General features: G+C 41.4%; 1 protein-coding gene across 4 annotated transcripts; it reads left to right on the top strand.

Annotated features, from left to right (window-relative positions):
* The first annotated feature begins 1,882 nt into the window (after window positions 1–1,882).
* On the top strand, window positions 1,883–20,111 carry LOC143297946 (katanin p60 ATPase-containing subunit A1-like). 4 transcript variants are annotated; one of them, XR_013057329.1, is made up of 13 exons: window positions 1,883–2,005; window positions 3,760–3,887; window positions 4,349–4,432; window positions 5,151–5,341; window positions 7,201–7,375; window positions 9,254–9,357; window positions 11,129–11,234; window positions 12,971–13,129; window positions 13,538–13,664; window positions 14,463–14,591; window positions 16,385–16,511; window positions 18,929–19,443; window positions 19,594–20,111. XR_013057329.1 is itself a non-coding variant. In XM_076610559.1 (12 exons), the coding sequence occupies exons 2-12, from the start codon at window positions 3,804–3,806 to the stop codon at window positions 19,125–19,127; spliced, it is 1,485 nt and encodes a 494-aa protein (XP_076466674.1). In that variant the 5' UTR covers window positions 1,883–2,005; window positions 3,760–3,803; the 3' UTR covers window positions 19,128–20,111. The 4 variants fall into 4 exon arrangements, 1 of the variants encoding a protein (XP_076466674.1); XR_013057328.1 differs by having other exon boundaries at window positions 18,929–19,797; window positions 19,866–20,111; XR_013057330.1 differs by having other exon boundaries at window positions 18,929–19,900; window positions 19,961–20,111.
* The last annotated feature ends 37 nt before the right edge of the window (window positions 20,112–20,148 follow it).

Genomic DNA, 20,148 nt, shown 5'->3' with positions numbered 1-20,148 from the left:
CAGGGAACTATCAATGCTAGATCATCAGGAGGCCACACAACAGAGGAAACCCTGCACTGCTGTTGAGTCCTGTGATGATTTCTATAGTCCTTGTTCTGATAAATATATGCAGCCTACCACCTACAATATTGTACTATTTATTTATTTATTTATTTTTCTCAAGGCCTGACTAAGCGCGTTGGGTTACGCTGCTGGTCAGGCATCTGCTTGGCAGATGTGGTTTAGCGTATATGGATTTGTCCAAACGCAGTGATGCCTCCTTGAGCTACTGATACCGATACTGATACTAATCCCACTTCTGACAATAATTGCTTAGTTGTGAGTGCCCCTGCAGAACAAAGATTAACTACTACCACATCTGTCCAGTGACAGTTCAACATGAATATGCAAGTGCCAAAGACCTTGACAGTAACTCGTCTCAAGCATAGAAGTGGAGGGGGATCTAAACTGAGGTCACCATGAGAACAAGGCATGAAAGGCCACAGAATATGAGACCATCTATATTTCTAAACTGATAATGAAAAAAGATGGTGATGATGTTGATGCTGCAGTGGGGGTCCATTTTATGTTTGGGACTGCATGACAAGGCTATGCTCCATCTTCCTTTCATCATGTGACAAGGCATCAAACAGACCCAATAGATACAGACACCTGCAGCGTTTGAAGATTTAAGCAACACTCTCACAGATGTGGATGGTACTCAACTGTATGGTCCCAGTCTTCCATTTGAGCCAACAGAAGACTCACATCTGGGTAAGAGCTGATTATGGGCTGAAAAAAACTCCCTCTGCTTGGAATCCAGTGAGTCATTTGTCCACAATGCAAACCACTTTTGGCTGGTGAAAATGCACTGTGAACTGTGTCATGTTCACTCAGACAGGAAGTTGTGTGTGCTGTGGACTCAAAGCAGAAGACTGCCAGGAACTAGCTATAGAGTGATATTCACATCCTTGATGCATCTTTGAAAGAATGGCTCAGACTTCCTGCAAAGTAATGTGGGTGTCTGAAGTTTGTGTCCATAACAGGGAATGTGTATAGAGTACAATTATGTTATTGTCTCAAACTAAATGATTCTCCACAACAGCAACAATTTGATCTTCATTTATCTTTTTTTTTCTTCTTTTTTTATGTTGTTCAAACCTTTTGACCCTTAAATTCTTGCTGTGTTATTGTGAAAAGCAGTTTTAAATTCCTGACTTCTTTCATGTGTCATAAGTTTGAGTCAATATATGTGCATTGTTGGAAGTGTTGATGAAAAGTAGAGAACTGTTTATTTGGTTGCAGTGGTATCTATAGTTACGGTCTCTGCTCCTGATGAGATGCACACAGAGTATGTCTCTCTGACAAAGCAGTTGTCATTGTACAGAGAAGAAGAAGTACAATGCATTTGAATCAGAGCAGGCACTTTGTGTGCAAATGGGAGTGACATATACAGGAGTAGTGCTGGATCTCTTTCTTCTGGGGAGGTTTCAGCAGTGCACTGGGCAGAAAGTTTCATCTTGAATGAGGCTTCCAGGCTTGCCGACTGATTAACATAAATTGTGCGATTAACATAAATTGTGCAGCACTACGTTTGCTCTACTAAAAAATAAAAAATATAAAAAAAGCAGGAGAGGGGGGGCAGATGCCTTACTGCAGGAATGAACGATACGAGACAGTAACTGGTAATAGGCAAGTAAAAGAAATGAATAACAGATAAAAGAAAAAAGAACCTAGTCCTAGGACCTAAGTAAATAAAATTGTTGCGCTCGCTCACACACACACACACACACACACACACAAATCAGACGAACGGATGAGCCATCGAGGATCCTTCTTTGCATGTAAAGGGAGTTATCTTTTCCTGTTTGCAGAAGAACCAATCATTCACTTCGTTACAAATGAACGCATTACAAACTGGAAAGTGTAATGTCTGCTTCCTTGTGCTGGTTGTGGATAGCGTTGAAGTGATACCGCATGCCTCTTCTTGACAGTATCTTAAAGTTTACACAATAACCACTGATAGGTAATCTTTCACTTCATTCAATTTGAGTACATTTTACTGTCAGTGCTATCAAGTAGAAAGGGTAGGTTGGGGGTGTAAGATACCCAACTTCAGGCTAAGCACAGAAAGTCGGGTTGAAGAGTTGTGTGCTTGTTTTTTGTTTGTTTTTTTGTGTGTGTGCAACATTTCGGCTTTCACTTTTTCAGTTCTCTTTACAGATGATCATTAATTTGCTTATATGTTTATTTATTTACCAGTAAAGTTTTTCCCTGTGTGTGTGTGTGTGGAGGTGGTATGAAACGCGTTTTTCAGTACTCATTGGAATGGCAAAAGTAACTTTTAGAAAGTAATATTTTCTTTATCTCTTTGACAATATTCATCCGATAAATGAAATAGTGAAAGTTTTTGCTTCAAAGTTTGACCATTGAATGAATGGTTGAGATGAATGGGTGCACACACACACACACACACACACACACACACACACACAGGCCGCAGGGCACTGATATTGATTAAACATGGACTCACTTTGTTTACACAAGTGATTCAGAAATGTTATCAAATAATCTACTATCCAGAATAAATCTCCTTAGTCCATTTCATATCAGCGTGTGTGCACATGGGCATAATTATTTTGTTTCCTGTCTCAGATGCAAAACTGTAACTTTTGCCAGTTTGGGGTCATTCTTTTGGCTTGAAAAACTTGTCTCATGACTGATAATTCTGTTGGGATGATTATGATATTTTTAATGCAGAGCAGAAATAGACTGATTAAATGGTAAATTATTGTGGGGGGGAGGGGGGGGGAGAAAAAAGAAGTTGATTATGGTCCAAATTTTGACTCCGGCAGTCAGGGCATCAAGAAGAAGAAAAAGAGCATACTATTTTAACACACACAAAAACAACAACAACAACAACAAAAAATCAAGACACTGTATGGTATTATGCAGCATTGGAGAGAGAGTATGTCTCTATGAATAGATTGAATGATTGAATGAATTTTCTTTTGCGAATTATGAATTATATATTAAAATTAAATGTTTATGTGATCATGCCTTCTTAGTTATTTTATTATATCCAACCTTGAGGTGGACAATGAACAAAAACCAAATTAATAAGAAATGGCATATGAAACATGCAACAGAGAGAAAGAGACAGAAAAAGAAAGTTACGTCAGAGTGCAGAAACTGAGAAAGCTAGGCATATATTAAAGAAATATTAGATACAATAGCTATTCAGTTGATAATTTAATGATGTTCACTTTGTACAATAGAAAAATACATATACATTACAAATGCACATTACTGTTCCATTATTGAGTAATCAACATGTTATTTAAAACTTGTAAGAATTAATTACATGTTGTCTTTACATTGTGTAAATCATCAGATATTGTTTTTACTGGCCTGCATTTTCCTTCCGTTTTAGCTGCTAGTGGACAAGTGATTCATGGTTTTTGCCACCAATATGGAACTTTATGCTTATTGATCAGCATCACACATTCACATCTATGGTAATTAATTTGATCCCTTTGTCAGAAAAAAACAGTAACATTGCTGGAGAGTGAGACTTGTGAGAGGGCTCAATCTAGTCAGAGCAGAAAGGGAAAGAGGGGAGGGGGAGGGGAGAGAATCAGCATGAAGCAAGCATAGAGCAGATGTGTTGGTGGTTACTGCATCAAGACTAGAAATCTGTGCAAATTTCTACATTTATTAAGCCTCTTGTTTATGATATTATTATGTTCGTGTTTAACCATTGTTTGTGTGTCTCCACAGATTTCAAGTCTTTTTGAAGGTCTGCTTACTGCTTAACGAACACCATGAGTACTGCACTGACTGAAATTTATGAGAACACGAAGATGGGACGTGAGAGTGCTCTTCTAGGAGACTATGAGACATCACAGGTTGTGTATATATTTCATTCTGCTGATGTCAGTATTTGAATAGTTTCAAGAAAAGTTATTGTTGTTAAAACTGATTTTTTGAAGATTTTCACATGATGTTCTTTCATGTGACCTTCCATACTTACACAGTATATAAAATATGTATGTAAGACTGTGTGGATGTCTCTGTGTGAGAATAAACATGTGTTTGTGAGTGTGTCCTGTATGTTTTAGTTGATATGTATTATTGTGTGTATGTGTTAGTGTACGCAGGAATGTGTATGTGTGAAAGTGTATTCTAATTTATGTGTGTTAATGTGTATGTGTGTGAGTGTGCATATGTTTATGTATATTACAAATGTGTGTAGTGGTAGATTGGAGGCAGTATAATTTTTAACAGATTTTACAAATAATGTAATCGCACTAGACTTGGATTGCATTTCCTTTAACATGATCACAGTGTCATAACTGTGCTGTGACAGGTGTATTACCAAGGAGTGCTGCAGCAGATCCATAAACTGATGAGCTCAGTGCGAGACCCCAGCAGTAAGCAGAGATGGCAAAAGGTGCATCTTCTCTGTCTTTTTCTTTATTCTTTATTCTTTTGTTGTTGTTGTTGTTTGCATTCTATGTTTTTGCCGTTGCTGTTTAGAGTTGGGAATGTATTTTGTTGGTGTTCTTTTTTAATGTAGTTAATAAACTAATTTCAGTACAAAATAAGATTAGGTGTCCCATTCTTGTAATGTGCAATGAAAATGAAGAAAATTAAAATATAGTGTTTGCCTTTTCCTTGTTTTCAGTTTGTTTTTTCAGTCTAGAGTCATGCATGTGTGTGACTGACTGGCGTGAAAGTGCTTTGATTTGTCTCTGCACAAGATTTAGCGCCATATGAATACTAATTGTTATTATTATTATTGGTGATGAAAAGGTAGGAATTGACAGTAATTGTGATGATATAATATTTCAAAATAACAGCATTGTTAATAAGAGAGTTTAAAAGTCTCACAGTAATGACAGAAATGCTGATCATTCAAATCCAGAAGGGTTTAACAAAGAGGCATTATTGAGAGTGATATGATGTTCACTAGTACCATCAGGAGGCATTATTGAGAGTGATATGATGTTCACTAGTACCATCAGGAGATAAGCTGGGAGAAGCATTTCTTTTGTACATATACATGTTCCTTGCTGTAAGAATTCTCTCTGGAAGTCCATTTCATGTTTGCAACAGAAATTTGAATACCATCTTTTTTTTCTTCTTTTTTTTTTTTTTTTCTTCCTCAGGTGAAACAGGAGATAAGTGATGAGTTCGAGCAAGTCAAAGACATCAGCAAGATCTTGTCCAGCTTCAAGTCAGACAACTCCAGGTCGTATCAGAGCTACGACAGTTACAACTCATATGATGACTATTCCCGCCATGAGGAACCAACCCGGGATCCAGATGTCTGGCCTCCTCCCACACCTGCCGAACACAGGTGAGACCATGCGCACATCAGCGGTTTGATTTGATCCCTTTCCTCTTCTTCTTCTGCATTCATGGGCTGCAGCTCTCATGTTCACTTCACTGTTATGTGTGAGTGGGCTTTAATTGTATTGACCATTTTTACCCAACCATTTAGGCAGCAATGCTGTTTTCAGGGCTGTGGATGCTAGGTATGTTCTTGTTTCCATAACCCACCAAACGTAGACATGTATTACAGGATCTTTAATGCGTGTATTTGATCTTCTGCATGAGTATGCATACAAAGGGGGTTCAGGCATTGGTCTGCACAGTTGTTCACCTGGGACAATGGAAAAATCTCCACCCTTAACCCACCAGGTGCACCATAACTAGGGATCAAACTCGGGGAACTCAGGTGAGAATCCAGCACTCTAACCATTCAGCCACCACACCCATCAGTTTGTGCCCACATACTGTTTTCCTTTTTTTTTTTTTTCTTTTTTTTTTTTTTTTTGCTGCTGCACCAAGTCATTTGAGTGACATGAACCCGAGGGGCACAACAACTGAGTGGTTAAAAAATGTTAGACTTTCAGTCTGAGAGTCCTGGGTTTGAATCCAGGTTGCAGTTAAGGGTGGAGCTTTTTCAGATCCAGGTCAGCAGACCTGCAGACCTATTGTGTGAGCCTCCTTAGTGTGTATATGCATACAGAAGATCAAATATGCATGTTAAAGGCCCCGAATCCATGTCAGCTTTTGGTGGGTTGTGGAATCACAAGCATATCCCGTATGCACATCCCTGAAAGTGAAGTATGATTGTCTACATGACGGGGTGACAACAGTCATACACACTTGTACATTATACTTGTGAATGTGGGAGTAGCGGCCCTTGGACACAGAGGCAGTGGCATTTACGCCATTCCTTTTTCCCAAACTCCCTATTCACTGCCTTATCCAGGCTTTTGCAGCAGTGGCAGAATTCTTTGATATTGTTGTATTTAACTGACTGCATGCAGGATGATGGTTGCAGTCACGTTGGTGATGATGACGATGATGACTGTTGTTACCATAACATTATCTTTCATACTTGCAGACAGATATCTTGTTTTCCACCTTCAGTTTCTCTCTGTCAGGCTGTACTTAACTGTCGTACCATTTCATACACTGTGATTGATCACAAGCCTACTTTTTTTTTTTTTTACTAATGCACACTTGTGCGCATTGCATCTTTTAAAATCTGTGACATAGTGTTGATGCTTAACTGTCCTACCGTTTCATATACTTTAATTGATCACAAGCCCACTTTTTACTAATGTACACTTGTGCACATTGCATCTTTTAAAATTTGTGACAGAGTGCTGGTGCTTGTCAGTTTTCAAGGTTAATTATCTGGTTTCCTTCTGTGGTAAGAACAGTATAAGGAAAGTAACTATGTCTGAATTCTCACGCCTGTCAGAATTTTTTATTCATAAATTGGAGTATTGTAAACTGATTTTTTCTTCTTTTTTTTTTTTTTTTTTTTTTTTTTAAACAAAAATTGCATTTGTGTTTGTGATGTTGAAAACAACCTTGTTTCTTTCTGCAAGATATAAAATACTTTTTCCTTTTCCTTTCAAAGTGGATTTTTTTCTGCACAATTTTGCAGGGATGACCATTTTGTTGTTGTGGGTTTTTTTTATGTGCACAAAGTGCATGCCACACACATGACTCAGTTTATCGTCTCAGCTGAATGATTGGTGTACATACCACCACTCAAGGTCTAGTGGACCTGCAAGTGTGGAATTCAGTCCTGTGGTCTGAGATTCTCTCACTTCCTAGACATATGTGTTGCCATGAAGCCACCCCACACCACCATTATCTTCATCTCTGACAGTTATTCTTGTAATTCCATCACAGACCTTCCCCCAACATCCGTGGGGGAGTGAAGCCACAGGCAAGACGGCCGGACCCAAGCAAGGGGCGGGCGGCTGCAAGGCCTGGCGCGCCATCGAATCAGCGCCGCCCTGGTGGTGGTAACACCCCTGGCGGAGCAGACAAAGGCAAAGCTGGCCCTGCCAAGGAAAAGAAAAAGGTGTGTGTGTGTGTGTGCGTGTATGTTTTCTTTTTGGGGGGAGCAGAGGATAATAACAATGGTGCTGTGAAGTTATACTAACAGAGCTAATACTGTAATAGGTAAGAAGTACTAATAACTGCTGTGAGTCAGGTCTGTGGCATAGCCTTTGCTACTGGTACTATGTAGCCCAGTACTACCTGCCGCATGTGAAGTCTCCCAACGACGGAACAAGCGGAGGAGGAAACCTTTCCCAACGGCTGTGAAAGCGGAAAAGGATGACCAAAGGGCAGGGGGAGCTCTTATCCTTGGCTGGAAGTCCTCCTAGGAGACAGAGCTCCGAAGAAAAAAACCTGCACCTGCCGAGGCCGTCCTACACGAGGCAGTATCTGCACCTGTGGGACTGTGAGCATCAGTAGGCGAGAGAATGGGGAAGGGACTGCACAACTCCTCCTCACTAAAAAAAAGTACCTGTGCTGGCCAGGTAACCAGGCTTTACTTCCTGGGAAACTGATGCCCTTGACCACTCTCGCTGGAGGATGCTGTGCTCTAGTGGCAGACGTTTGAAAACGAGAACGCTGGCCATTAAGGAGAAGCATGAGCGAAGGAAGCAGGGCTCAACTTCTGGAGACATTTTCCCTTGCAATACCTGTGGGAAGTGCTGTGCATCCAGAATCGGCCTTTTCTCCCATATGAGGACACACACTGACAGATAAGCCTGCCTGCCTACTCATCCATCGGTCCGATGGGAGACTCCATCACTAATAACTGCTAGACCGTGAAAAGTATAGTGTAAAATTCTTAATTCCAGAATGTTCAAGCCGTAGAGGTAATACTGTAATAGGTAAGAATACTTATAACTGGTAGACCATGAAAAGTGTTGAGTGTAAAATTCTTTATTCCAGAAAGTTCAAACTTTATATTAGAATTTGAAACACTAAAGAATCAAAAATCCTAATTTAGAGAGAAGTGTTTTCTGCTTATTAGTTTATTTTCATTATTTACTTATCTGTTTGTGAAAAGAACAAGATGGAGCCAAACATGCTGGTGGTTATGCAGAGATCATTCGTGCAAATAAATGGAAATGTGGGAACCCACATCTCATCCCCCAGATCTCTCACATTATACAGTGGTTTTACAGTACTGGTGTTTTTTTATCTTCAGTTTAACGTCTATTCACTATAAGTGTTTTTAGACGGAAAGGAGTAAAGAAGTGGATAAAGGAAAGGGAATGCATTTGAATATTAGTGTAAAAAAGTATTCATGTTATGTATCAGAGGAAAAGTATATTATAAGAAAAAGGTCTAAAGAGATTGTGGTGTGTATTGAATGAGGTGTCATGGGAAGGAGAATATGTATATGCATATCAACAAGTATTAACCTACAATAGTTTAACTATAAATAACAACATTAATTATTAATTAACTAATTAATTAATTAACTGGTGTGTTGTACACTTGTACGTGTGACATCACCATGGAACATTTTCTCTGTTAGATAGATACTCAAGTATAGTGATAACTCTTTAAAAGTGGCATGTACCATGTTCATTGTGGGGGTAAAAAAGTGTATCAAGGACATGTGGTGAATGTTTTGTCAACTATTGTCTTGTCATTGTGGTAAAGATATACCAGTTATATTTGGCATATTCCGTCATGTTTATAAAAGTTGTGTCTATATAGGAATCTTTTTTTCATTGGTGTTTTTCTTTGTTTTTTGGGGGTGCCTTTTTTCGTTTGTTGTTGTTGTGCAAAGTGTTTTGGATTTGTTGGGCTGGGGGGTGGGGGTGGGGGGTTATGACCTTGGTTCAACTTCTAACTGTAATGTCGTTGTTTAGTGTTTTTCAGCTGTTGGTTATTGATGGTGTGTTTGTTTTGTTTTTTGCTTGTTTCTTTTCAGGAAGGAGAAAGTGATGAAAAGAAGTTTGACCCCACAGGCTATGACAAAGATCTGGTGGAGCATTTGGAGCGGGACATTGTTCAGAAAAATCCCAACGTGCATTGGTAAGACGTAAACACTTTTTGACCGCTATTGTCCACTCGACTTTTATAAGTATAAGAAACTTTCTTTTGTCATGTCATATGGTTTTTTGTTTGTTTTTTGTTGTTGTCCTTTTTTTTCAATTTATTTTCATTTAGTGACAATATTTACACACAGAAAATGCATGATTATCTGTTTTGAAACCAAACAAAAATAAATTGTGCTGGACTCTAACACTTGTGGTAGAAAGTGCTGCAACAGCACTGAGTTTTGTTGTAAAGGTGGAGTTTTGTGTCAGTTCACACTCAAAAACAGATTTTTTTTAAAGGATAATGAAATATATGAATATGATCCTGGGTGGTGGCATTTTAGAAGTTAATTACTGTAGGACATGAAATGAAATATTTAGAACTGAATCACAATTATGACAGTATGAAGGGTTGGTTTTTTTTGTTTGGTTTTTTTAATTTTGTTATTATTTGTTGTCTTATTTTATTTTGTGTCTGTTTATTTTACATTGCTTGTTCATTGTTGCATTTAAATTTGCGTGTGTTCACTTTCACTGCATTTGCTAGGCAGATGCCTGGCTAGCAGCCATATCACACTTGTCAGGCCTTTTTTGTATGCAGATTAATTATAGTTGTGTACCTATCAGAGTTGATTTCTTCTACAGAATTTTGCCAGGGGGACATCACTTGTGGTGCTGGGGGTTCTTTCTCAGTGCGCTAAGTGTGTGTGCTACACACGGGACCTCGATTTATCGTCTTATCCAGATGACTATACGTAGACGCCCACTTTGATTTAACAGTCAGGCATGGGAGAAAGGTTGAGACTGGGATGCAGATCCATACCCTCTTGGACAGAGAAAAGACAAGACAGGGATGTAAATCCAGACTCTCTCAGACAGAGAAAAGGCAAGACAGGGATGTAAATCCAGACTCTCTCAGACAGAGAAAAGGCAAGACAGGGATGTAAATCCAGACTCTCTCAGACAGAGAAAAGGCAAGACAGGGATGTAAATCCAGACTCTCTCAGACAGAGAAAAGGCAAGACAGGGATGTAAATCCAGACTATCTCAGACAGAGAAAAGGCAAGACCGGGATGTAAATCCAGACTCTCTCAGACAGAGAAAAGGCAAGAGTGGAGTGTAAATCCAGACCCTCTCGGACAGAGAAAAGGCAAGACAGGGATGTAAATCCAGACCCTCTTGGACAGAGAAAAGACAAGACAGGGATGTAAATCCAGACTCACTCAGACAGAGAAAAGACAAGGCTGGGGTGTAAATCCAGACGCTCTCAGACAGAGAAAAGGCAAGAGTGGAGTGTAAATCCAGACCCTCTCAGACAGAGAAAAGGGAAGACAGGGATGTAAATCCAGACTCTCTCAGACAGAGAAAAGGCAAGACAGGGATGTAAATCCAGACTTTCTCAGACAGAGAAAAGGCAAGACAGGGATGTAAATCCAGACTCTCTCAGACAGAGAAAAGGCAAGACAGGGATGTAAATCCAGACTCTCTCGGACAGAGAAAAGACAAGACAGGGATGTAAATCCAGACTCTCTCAGACAGAGAGAAAAGGCAAGACTGGGATGCAGATCCATACCCTCTTGGACACAGAAAAGACAAGACTGGGATGTAAATCCAGACTCTCTCAGACAGAGAAAAGGCAAGACAGGGATGTAAATCCAGACTCTCTCAGACAGAGAATAGGCAAGAGTGGGAACCAGACCCTCTTGGACAGAGCAAGACTGGGATGTAAATCCAGACCTTCTCGGACACTGTATTTGTTTTGATAGGAATGACATAGCCGACCTGACGGAGGCCAAGAAACTGCTGGAGGAGGCTGTGGTGCTGCCCCTGGTGGTGCCGGACATCTTCAAGGGGATTCGGCGACCATGGAGGGTCAGTGCTTTGACTTCCGTCTCTAGTCGTCTTGATGGCCCCCTGTGTTGTGGTATTGTTGTCTCGCAACAGGAACAGACACTAGTTGTTTCTTCTTCTTCTTCTTCTTCTTCTTCTTCTTCTTTTCTTCTTCTTCTTCTTCTCTTCTTCTTCTTCTTCTTCTTCTTCTTCTTCTTCTTCTCTTCTTCTTCTTCTTCGGGTTCCTCTTCTACTTCCTCCTTGTTGTCTCACAACAAGAACAGTCCACTTAATTTTTCATCTTCTTCTTCTTCGTCTTCTTCTTCATCTTCCTCTGTCAGTTTCTCTTGCTCTTCCTCCTCTATGTCTCGCCACAGGATCAGACTCTAGATTTTTCTTCATTATCATTATCATCTTCTTCCGGCTCCTCCTCCTTGATGTCTCACAACAGGAACAGACACTACATTTCTCTTCTCCTACTACTACTACTTCTTCTTATTCTTTCTCTTCTGTTTCCTCTTCCTTCTCTTGATTGATTGATTGATATGGATACTTACATAGCGCCTATCCTCCTCGGTCGGAGACCAAGCTGTAAGTGCTTTACAAACATGGCACAACAGGCTGTCTACCTGGGTAGAGCCGACTGATGGCTGCCACTGGGCGCTCATCATTCATTTCCTGTCATTCAGTCAGATTTTAGGCACGCACATACACACTCAGACAGATGTGTAACATTTTAGGTGTATGACTGTTTTGTTAATTTGCCGTGCCATGTAAGCAGCCATGCTCCATTTTCAGGGGTGTGCAAGCCTGGGTATGTTCTTGTTTCCATAACCCACCAAACGCTGACTTGGGTTACAGGATCTTTAACGTGCATATTGATCTTCTGCGTGCATATGCACACAAAGGGGGTTCAGGCACCAGCACGTCTATACATGTGTTAAGATCTCCACCCTTTACCCACTAGACGCCGTCACCACAGAGATTCGAACCCGGGACCCTCAGATTGAAAGTCCAACACTTTTAACCATTTGGCTATTGCGCCTGTCTTCCTCCTCCTTGTCTCACAACAGGAGCAGACATAATTCCTTCTTCCTTTTCCTCGTCTTCCTTCTCTTCCTTGATACTTATATAGCACCTATATTGGGTCAGAGTTTATACTCACAGCAGTTTACAAACTTAGGAGTGATGTGGATCATTGTAGTGACGTAGAAAGCACTGAGAGGGTGTGTGTATGTATCTGTATGTGTGTGTGTGTGTGTGTACACATGTGTTTGAGTATGTGTGTGTGTATGCGTATACATCATATACTTTATCATCTTTTCTATTTATGTATATGTGTGTGTTTGAGTGTGTATGTTCTTTTAAAGCTTTTTCACTCAAAGTATGTGTATATCTATATATGTATGCACGTGTATGTGTGTGTCCGTGTGTGTTTGCATTTTCTTTAGCTGAACATCTTTTCACTATAAGTGTGTGTATAATATGTGAATGTTTGTAAATTATGTGTGTGTGTTTTTTTGTGTTTTTTTTTTAGTAGCTTAACGTTTTTTTCACTTTGTATACATGTGTGTATGATATATGTGTGTTTGTACATGTGTGTGTGTGTGTGTGTATTATATGTATATATACATTGTGTGTGTGTGTGTGTGTGTAATTATGAGTGTGCATGTATTATATGTATATATGTGTGTGTGTATACATATGATTATGTGTGCATGCCTGATTTGTAATTATGTATATACATATATAAATGTGTGGATGTATTGGTGTGACAGGGGGTGCTGATGGTGGGCCCGCCAGGCACGGGGAAGACGATGCTGGCCAAGGCTGTGGCCACAGAGTGCGGCACCACCTTCTTCAATGTCTCCACCTCCAGCCTGGCCAACAAGTACCGCGGAGAGTCGGAGAAACTGGTCCGCCTGCTCTTTGAGATGGTCAGTGTGTGTGTGTGTGTGTGTGTAAGATGGTGAGTGTGTTGACTTGTTTATATCAGTGGGAAGTTTAAAAAAAAGGAATTGCATTGCAGTGAATCTTTTTCTTTATAATATGTACAGCTTGTGTTGTTATTGAAGTGGATCAGACTTTAAATTGTTGTGGACAGTCATCAGTAATTTTTTTTTTTAATCAATCAGTCCAGTTTACAGTGTGCTTGTAAAACAGTGTAAAATGTTGTGTAACTGGTTTGGTTAGTAGTTTTATACGGAGTGAAGCAATGAAAATGTTGCAAGTGACGATGTTTCCATGTTTATTGATTGTTAATATGGATTACTCTTGTTATTCTGGATAATTCTGCCACTGCTCTTCCATATGTGATTTTTTTTTTTTTTTTTTTTTTTCCCCAGGCTCATTTTTATGCTCCCTCCACAATCTTCATCGATGAGATTGACTCCATTTGCTCCAAGCGTGGCTCTGACAGTGAGCATGAGGCCAGTCGTCGCGTCAAGTCAGAGCTTCTGGTCCAAATGGATGGTAGGCTATGCATGTTTGTTCGTTCATTTTGGGCTCATAAAGTTACCAGAAAAAAAGAAAACCGAAGAAAAGTTATACGGTTGCCACCCTCTTCCACATCTATGCTTGGGACAAGGTAAGGGTGGAGGATTTTTCCACTCCCTAAGTCTCCCAGGTCAACATAATGTGTGGAACTGCTGTTGCCTTGGTCCCTTTTGCTGTAGAGCCAGTAGTCCGTGTCAGCATTCAGTGTGTCATGAAAACATGAACATATCCAGCATCTGCCCCTGAAAATAGGAGTACAGGTGCTTGAATTGTGGAGTAAACAAATATTTTTTTAAAAATGGTCATGCATGTAAAAGCTGACTTATGAAAAGAAAACAAGTGAATGTGGTCGATACTGTCCATGATGATACAAGAAGACCCACCCAGCCAAACTGGTGATAGATATATTCTCACATGATTGAAAAATATGCCTTAATCTACACTCACTGAAATATATAATTATGATCCCATTCACCTGTTTATCTAATTACTTCAACATTTGTATACATGTACACATGCTCCAACCCATTCACATTAAAATTCTGCAATTCTCAGGAGTAGGTTTGTGACAAAACTCAAAAAGCATCTAATCAGAGAGGTGGAACAAAATTGATCTCAGCAAGTCAGTGCTTGTCTTTGCAGTTAATCAGTCCTCATGAGTAGGTTTGTGACAAAACTTGAAAGCATCTAATCGAGGAGAAACCCCAAAAAATCTCAGCAAGTCAATACTTGTCTTTTGGAATTATTAGTATCTTTTTTTTTTTTATGTGACAGGTGTGGGTGTAACAAACGAGGATCCCTCCAAGACAGTGATGGTTCTGGCGGCCACCAACTTCCCCTGGGACATTGATGAGGCCTTGCGTCGACGCCTGGAGAAACGCATCTACATTCCTCTGCCAACAGGTCTCCTGCTGTCTTCTCTGTTGGTGTTATCCCTCAGACATGCACATGTATATGTGTGCTTGCAACACATTTTTGGTGCAGATATGTACATTGAGAGATCATGCATGCACAAACAGAAGTGCTTGCTAATAACACGTACGGTAGATCCACAGATTAAGAAAATACAGACACACACACAGATACATACACACACACACAGCACACACACATATGCACGCACACACGCATGCACCCCCTCCACCCCCATTCGGATGAGACAGTAAACTGAGGTCAGCCTCTGCAGCCTGCGTTTAAGCACATGAAAAAGAAGCGTGGAAACCAAACAAAAACAAGAAAGGCAAGGCCTTCAAGACTCACTTGTGATACACTTTTTTTAAAAATCCAAGCTTTTTTTATGTATTGAGTATAATGCATTTACTGTTATATTTATATTTTTTGTATTCTCTAAACTTGGCACTTTGATCTGATATTCGACCCAACAAAAGATCTGTCATTATTATCATTTTTTGTTCAAACAGGAACTTCTTTTGCTAAGCATGGAAGTTTTATTTATTGCAAACGTTTTGGTGTCGACAGTAAAACAAGGGAAATTACTCTGCTGGGGAACTTAGTTTGCTTTAAACTGATCTTTCTCATCTTAAACATTACATTTTGAAATTATACTCAATACATAAAAAGCTTGCATTTAAAAAAAAAGAAAAAAGTGCATCACAAGTGAGTCTTGAAGGCCTTGCCTCTCTTGTTTCAAAATGTAATGTTTAAGATGGGAAAGATCAGTTTAAAGCAAATTAACTCCACTAGCATTACAGAGTAATTTCCCTTTTTTACTATCTGCACCAAAACGTTTGCAAAATAAATAAAACTTCCATGCTTAGCAAAAGAAGTTCCTGTTTGAACCAAAAATGATAATAATGACTGCCCTAGCTGTTGGGTCAGAATATCAGATCAAAGTGCCAAGTTTAGAGAATACAAAAAATATAAATATAACAGTAAATGCAGTTTGCATATAATTAGGCTTCATTCTTTATTTTTTTTGTGCCCATCCCAGAAGCGCCATATTGTTTTAAACAGGATGGCTGGAAAGAACTGAATTTTTCCTATTTTTATGCCAAATTTTGTGTCAACTGACAAAGTAGTTGCAGAGAAAATGTCAATGTTAAAGTTTACCACGGACACACACACACACACACACACACACACAGACAACTGAACACCGGGTTAAAACATGGACCCACTTTGTTTACACAAGTGAGTCAACCAGTTGCCCATGGCAAAATTCTGTAGAAAAACTAACTTTGACAGAAAAACAACTATCTTTCCAAACAGAAAGAAAAAAGAACAATCCACATATATCTATCAGGATAGATAGACTGACTGACTGACTGACTGACTGATGTTTATGTGTGGCATTGGACTGTAGTGACATACTCTCCTCGGAGAGAGTAGCCTGAATTTCAAACAGGGAAACCTGTTGCAACAAGAAGTAATAGAGTACAACGCAATGGAATGACAACACAATACAACACGGCACAATACAGCACAATGGAACAACATACAGTACAACACAACACAACACTGCACAACACAACACAACACAACGCAACATGCAGTACAACACGGCACGACACTGCACAACACAACACAACACAACACAACGCAACATGCAGTACAACACGGCACGACACAACAGGGCACAATACAGCTGGCAACACAGTACAACACAACACAGCACAAACCAACACAGCACGATACCCTACGTCACAGTAATCACACACGGTGCTTGTTGCCCACAGCTGAGGGCCGGAGAGCTCTTCTTGACATCAACCTGAGGGAGGTGGAGCTGGAGCCCATGGTGGACCTGATGGAAGTGGCCGCCAAACTGGATGGCTATTCTGGGGCTGACATCACCAACGTCTGCAGGTCCGTAATCGCTGCTGCTGTTTGCTTGTTTGGTTCTTCTTTTTTTTTTCTTTTTTTTTTCTGCCCCATCATCTGCACTGTTTCAGTGGCATTACCCACACCGCTCATTTAGATTCCCCCATACACGACCACACCCGGGTTCGTCCGTCGCAGTTCCAGCGTCGGCAGTCCACAGGGAACTGTCGATGTTAGGTCACCAGGAGGCCACACACCAGAGGAGACCCTGCACTGCTGCTGAGTCACTTCGGTGGTGTTCAGTGGTGCTTGTTCTGTTTTAACGTACTTAGGACACCAACTACTAAGCCCCCTACTAACGACAATAATGCCTTAGTCGCGGAGCCAGACTGAGTGAGCGTCCCTCCCAGAGTGGAGACCGCCACCAGGTCCCCCAAACAACAGCTCCCCATGAATCTGCCGACACTGACGACATTGACAGGACTCACCCCAAGCATGGAAGTGGAAGGGTATTGAAACAGGTCACCATGAGAGCAGGGCATGGAAGGCCACAGACTTCACCTTGAGAGCAGGGCATGAAAGGCCACAGACTTTGAGACTATTTTGTTTATATTGATGATGATGAAGGAGGAGGAGGACGATGATGATGACGATGTTGCTATGGAGGTCCATTTTAGTTTGGAACTATGTGACAAGGCTGAACTCTACATTTCCTGTCATAATGATATCCCGGTGTTAACCAGGCCCGAGAGATATAGACACTTGCAGTGTTGGTCAGGTAATGAGAGCAAAACACCCAAAGACGCATCCTTGAAGTGGATGACACTTGACTGTGTGGTCCCAGTCTCCCCATTTAAGGCCACAGCACACTCAACTCTGGGTAGGAGCCGGCCATGGGCAAAAAAACCCACCTCCGCTGACTTAGTGGTAAGACATTTTGATATGGATACTTATATAGCGCCTATCCTCCTCGGTCGGAGACCAAGCTCTTAGCACTTTACAAATTCGGGGTCATTTGCTCAACAGGTTGCCTACCTGGGTAGAGCTGACTGACAGCTGCCATAGGATGCTCATCATTCGTTTCCTGTGTCAATCAGATTTCAGGCACGCACACTTACATTCTCGGATAGACATGTAACATTTTACATGTATGATCGTTTTGTTTATTTACCCCGCCATATAGGCAGCCTTACTCTGTTTTCAGGGGTATGTGTTGAGTGTTGTGTTTTGTGTGTGTACCGACATTAATTACCCTATGCCCTGCAGGCTGTTACAAAGGTGAAAGAGACTGTCATCAGAGGCTTCTTGTTTGCTGATGACTGCGCGCTCAACGCCCACACACAGCAGAAGATGCAGGGTGAAATGCACTGTTTCCCACAAGCCTGCGACAACTTCAGTCTCACCATCAGCACCGAAAAGACCGGTTTTGTACCAGCCTGCCCCAGGAAAGCCATACCAGGAGCTGCAAATCGCAGTGAAGGGCAGAACCTCCAGGCAGTTGATAACTTAACCTCCCTGAACATAGATGATGAGGTCAACAACAGGATCGCCAAAGCCTTTGGGAGACTCCGTGAGAACAACTGGGAGTGGAGAGGACTCGGTGCTACCACCAAGCTGAATGTCTACTGTGCAGTGGTCCTTCCCACCCTCCTTTACACCAGTGAGACCTGGACTGTCTACAGCAGACACGCCAAACAGCTCAGTCGCTTCCACCTGAGCTGTCTCCGCAGACTCCTCCACATCAGGTGGCAGGACAAAGTTCCCGACACTGAAGTCCGGTAATGAACTGGCCTCTGCAGCGTCTACACTGTCCTGCAGAAAGCCCAAGCCAGGTAGGCTGGACATGTGGTTAGAATGTCAGACAGTCGACTACCTAAGCAGCTGCTGTATGCAGAACTGTGTCAGGGCAAGCGCTCAGTCGGAGGGAGGAAGAAACGCTACAAAGACTGCCTCAAAGCGTCCTTCAGAGACCTGGACGTCAACATCAGCACATGGGAGACACTTGCTCTGGACCGTCCAGCTTGGCGCAGCAAAATCACCACAGGAGCCCATTCAGTTGAAGCCAGGCGCATCACTGAGACGCAACAAAAGCATGCTGTGCGCAAGGCCCGAGCAGCATCCACTGCCACAACAGCACCCACTCACTTGTGTCCCACATGTGGGCGATTGGCATCATCAGTCACCTCTGAACCCACAGCCACCAATCTCCCATGTGATTTTCGAAGCCGTGGTCATCTTCAAATCCAAAGGACGAACATTGCATAAATTACTGTCAGTGTTGGCTGGATGTCTATGTGGGGTTGTCATTTTAGTGTTTAATTAAATGGTTTAAATGCAAGTTTTATGTGTCAATTTTTTTATTTTTTTTTTACAGTGTTCAGCACAGTTGTGCATGTTTTACATGGAAAGGTGCTTTTTAAATGAACCTATTATTATTATTATTATTATTATTATTCTTACAGGGATGCAGCCATGATGTCGTTCCGTCGGCGCATCTCTGGCCTGCGTCCGGACGAGATCCGCAACATCCCCAAGGAGGAGCTGATGCAGCCCACGTCCATGGAGGACTTCATGGAGGCCATGAAGAAGGTCAACAAGAGTGTGTCCAAGGAGGACATCGAGAAGTACCTCAAGTGGATGGAGGAGTATGGCTCCGTGTGATGGGAGAGGAGAAATGGGGTCCATGTGATGTGGGAGCAGAAATGGGTCTGTGTGATGGAGTATGGCTCCGTGTCATGGAGGAGAATGGGTGTGTGTGATGCAGGAGTATGGGCCCGTGTCATGGAGGAGAATGGGTGTGTGTGATGCAGGAGTATCCGTCTGTGTGATGGAAGAGTATCAGTGTGGGTCCGTGTGAGCATCTTGGTGCAACGTTTTTGTTTCTATCTTTTTTTTTTCTTTCTTTTTTTTTTTTTTAAATTTCAGCAAGAGATTACTGTGGGCGCTCAGATCTGCTTGATTGATTGATACCTGTCAGGTATTGCCGTGTGGTGTTGATACCTGTCAGGTATTGCCGTGTGGTGTTGATACCTGTCAGGTATTGCTGTGTGGTGTTGATACCCGTCAGGTATTGCTGTGTGGTGTTGATACCTGTCAGGTATTGCTGTGTGGTGTTGATACCTGTCAGGTATTGCTGTGTGGTGTTCATTGATTGATACCTGTCAGGTATTGCTGTGTGGTGTTGATACCTGTCAGGTATTGCCGTGTGGTGTTGATACCTGTCAGGTATTGCTGTGTGGTGGTGATTGATTGATACCTGTCAGGTATTGCTGTGTGGTGTTGATACCTGTCAGGTATTGCTGTGTGGTGTTCATTGATTGATACCTGTCAGGTATTGCTGTGTGGTGTTCATTGATTGATACCTGTCAGGTATTGCTGTGTGGTGTTGATACCTGTCAGGTATTGCTGTGTGGTGATTGATTGATACCTGTCAGGTATTGCTGTGTGGTGTTGATACCTGTCAGGTATTGCTGTGTGGTGTTGATACCTGTCAGGTATTGCTGTGTGGTGGTGATTGATTGATACCTGTCAGGTATTGCTGTGTGGTGTTGATACCTGTCAGGTATTGCTGTGTGGTGTTCATTGATTGATACCTGTCAGGTATTGCTGTGTGGTGTTCATTGATTGATACCTGTCAGGTATTGCTGTGTGGTGTTCATTGATTGATACCTGTCAGGTATTG

Source organism: Babylonia areolata, chromosome 23 (genome assembly GCF_041734735.1).
Source record: "Babylonia areolata isolate BAREFJ2019XMU chromosome 23, ASM4173473v1, whole genome shotgun sequence".
Classification (NCBI taxonomy): domain Eukaryota; kingdom Metazoa; phylum Mollusca; class Gastropoda; order Neogastropoda; family Buccinidae; genus Babylonia; species Babylonia areolata.
Note: the sequence above shows the minus strand (reverse complement) of the source record. Positions and strands in the feature narration are given on the sequence as shown.

What these genes read in the sequence shown, in the direction of transcription:
- LOC143297946 (XM_076610559.1), top strand. Translation starts at nt 3,804, where the DNA reads ATGAGTACTGCACTGACTGAAATTTATGAGAACACGAAGATGGGACGT. An exon ending in AAAAATCCCAACGTGCATTG is followed by an intron (nt 9,358 to 11,128) that starts GTAAGACGTAAA and finishes TTGTTTTGATAG; the next exon opens with GAATGACATAGCCGACCTGA. An exon ending in GGATTCGGCGACCATGGAGG is followed by an intron (nt 11,235 to 12,970) that starts GTCAGTGCTTTG and finishes TTGGTGTGACAG; the next exon opens with GGGGTGCTGATGGTGGGCCC.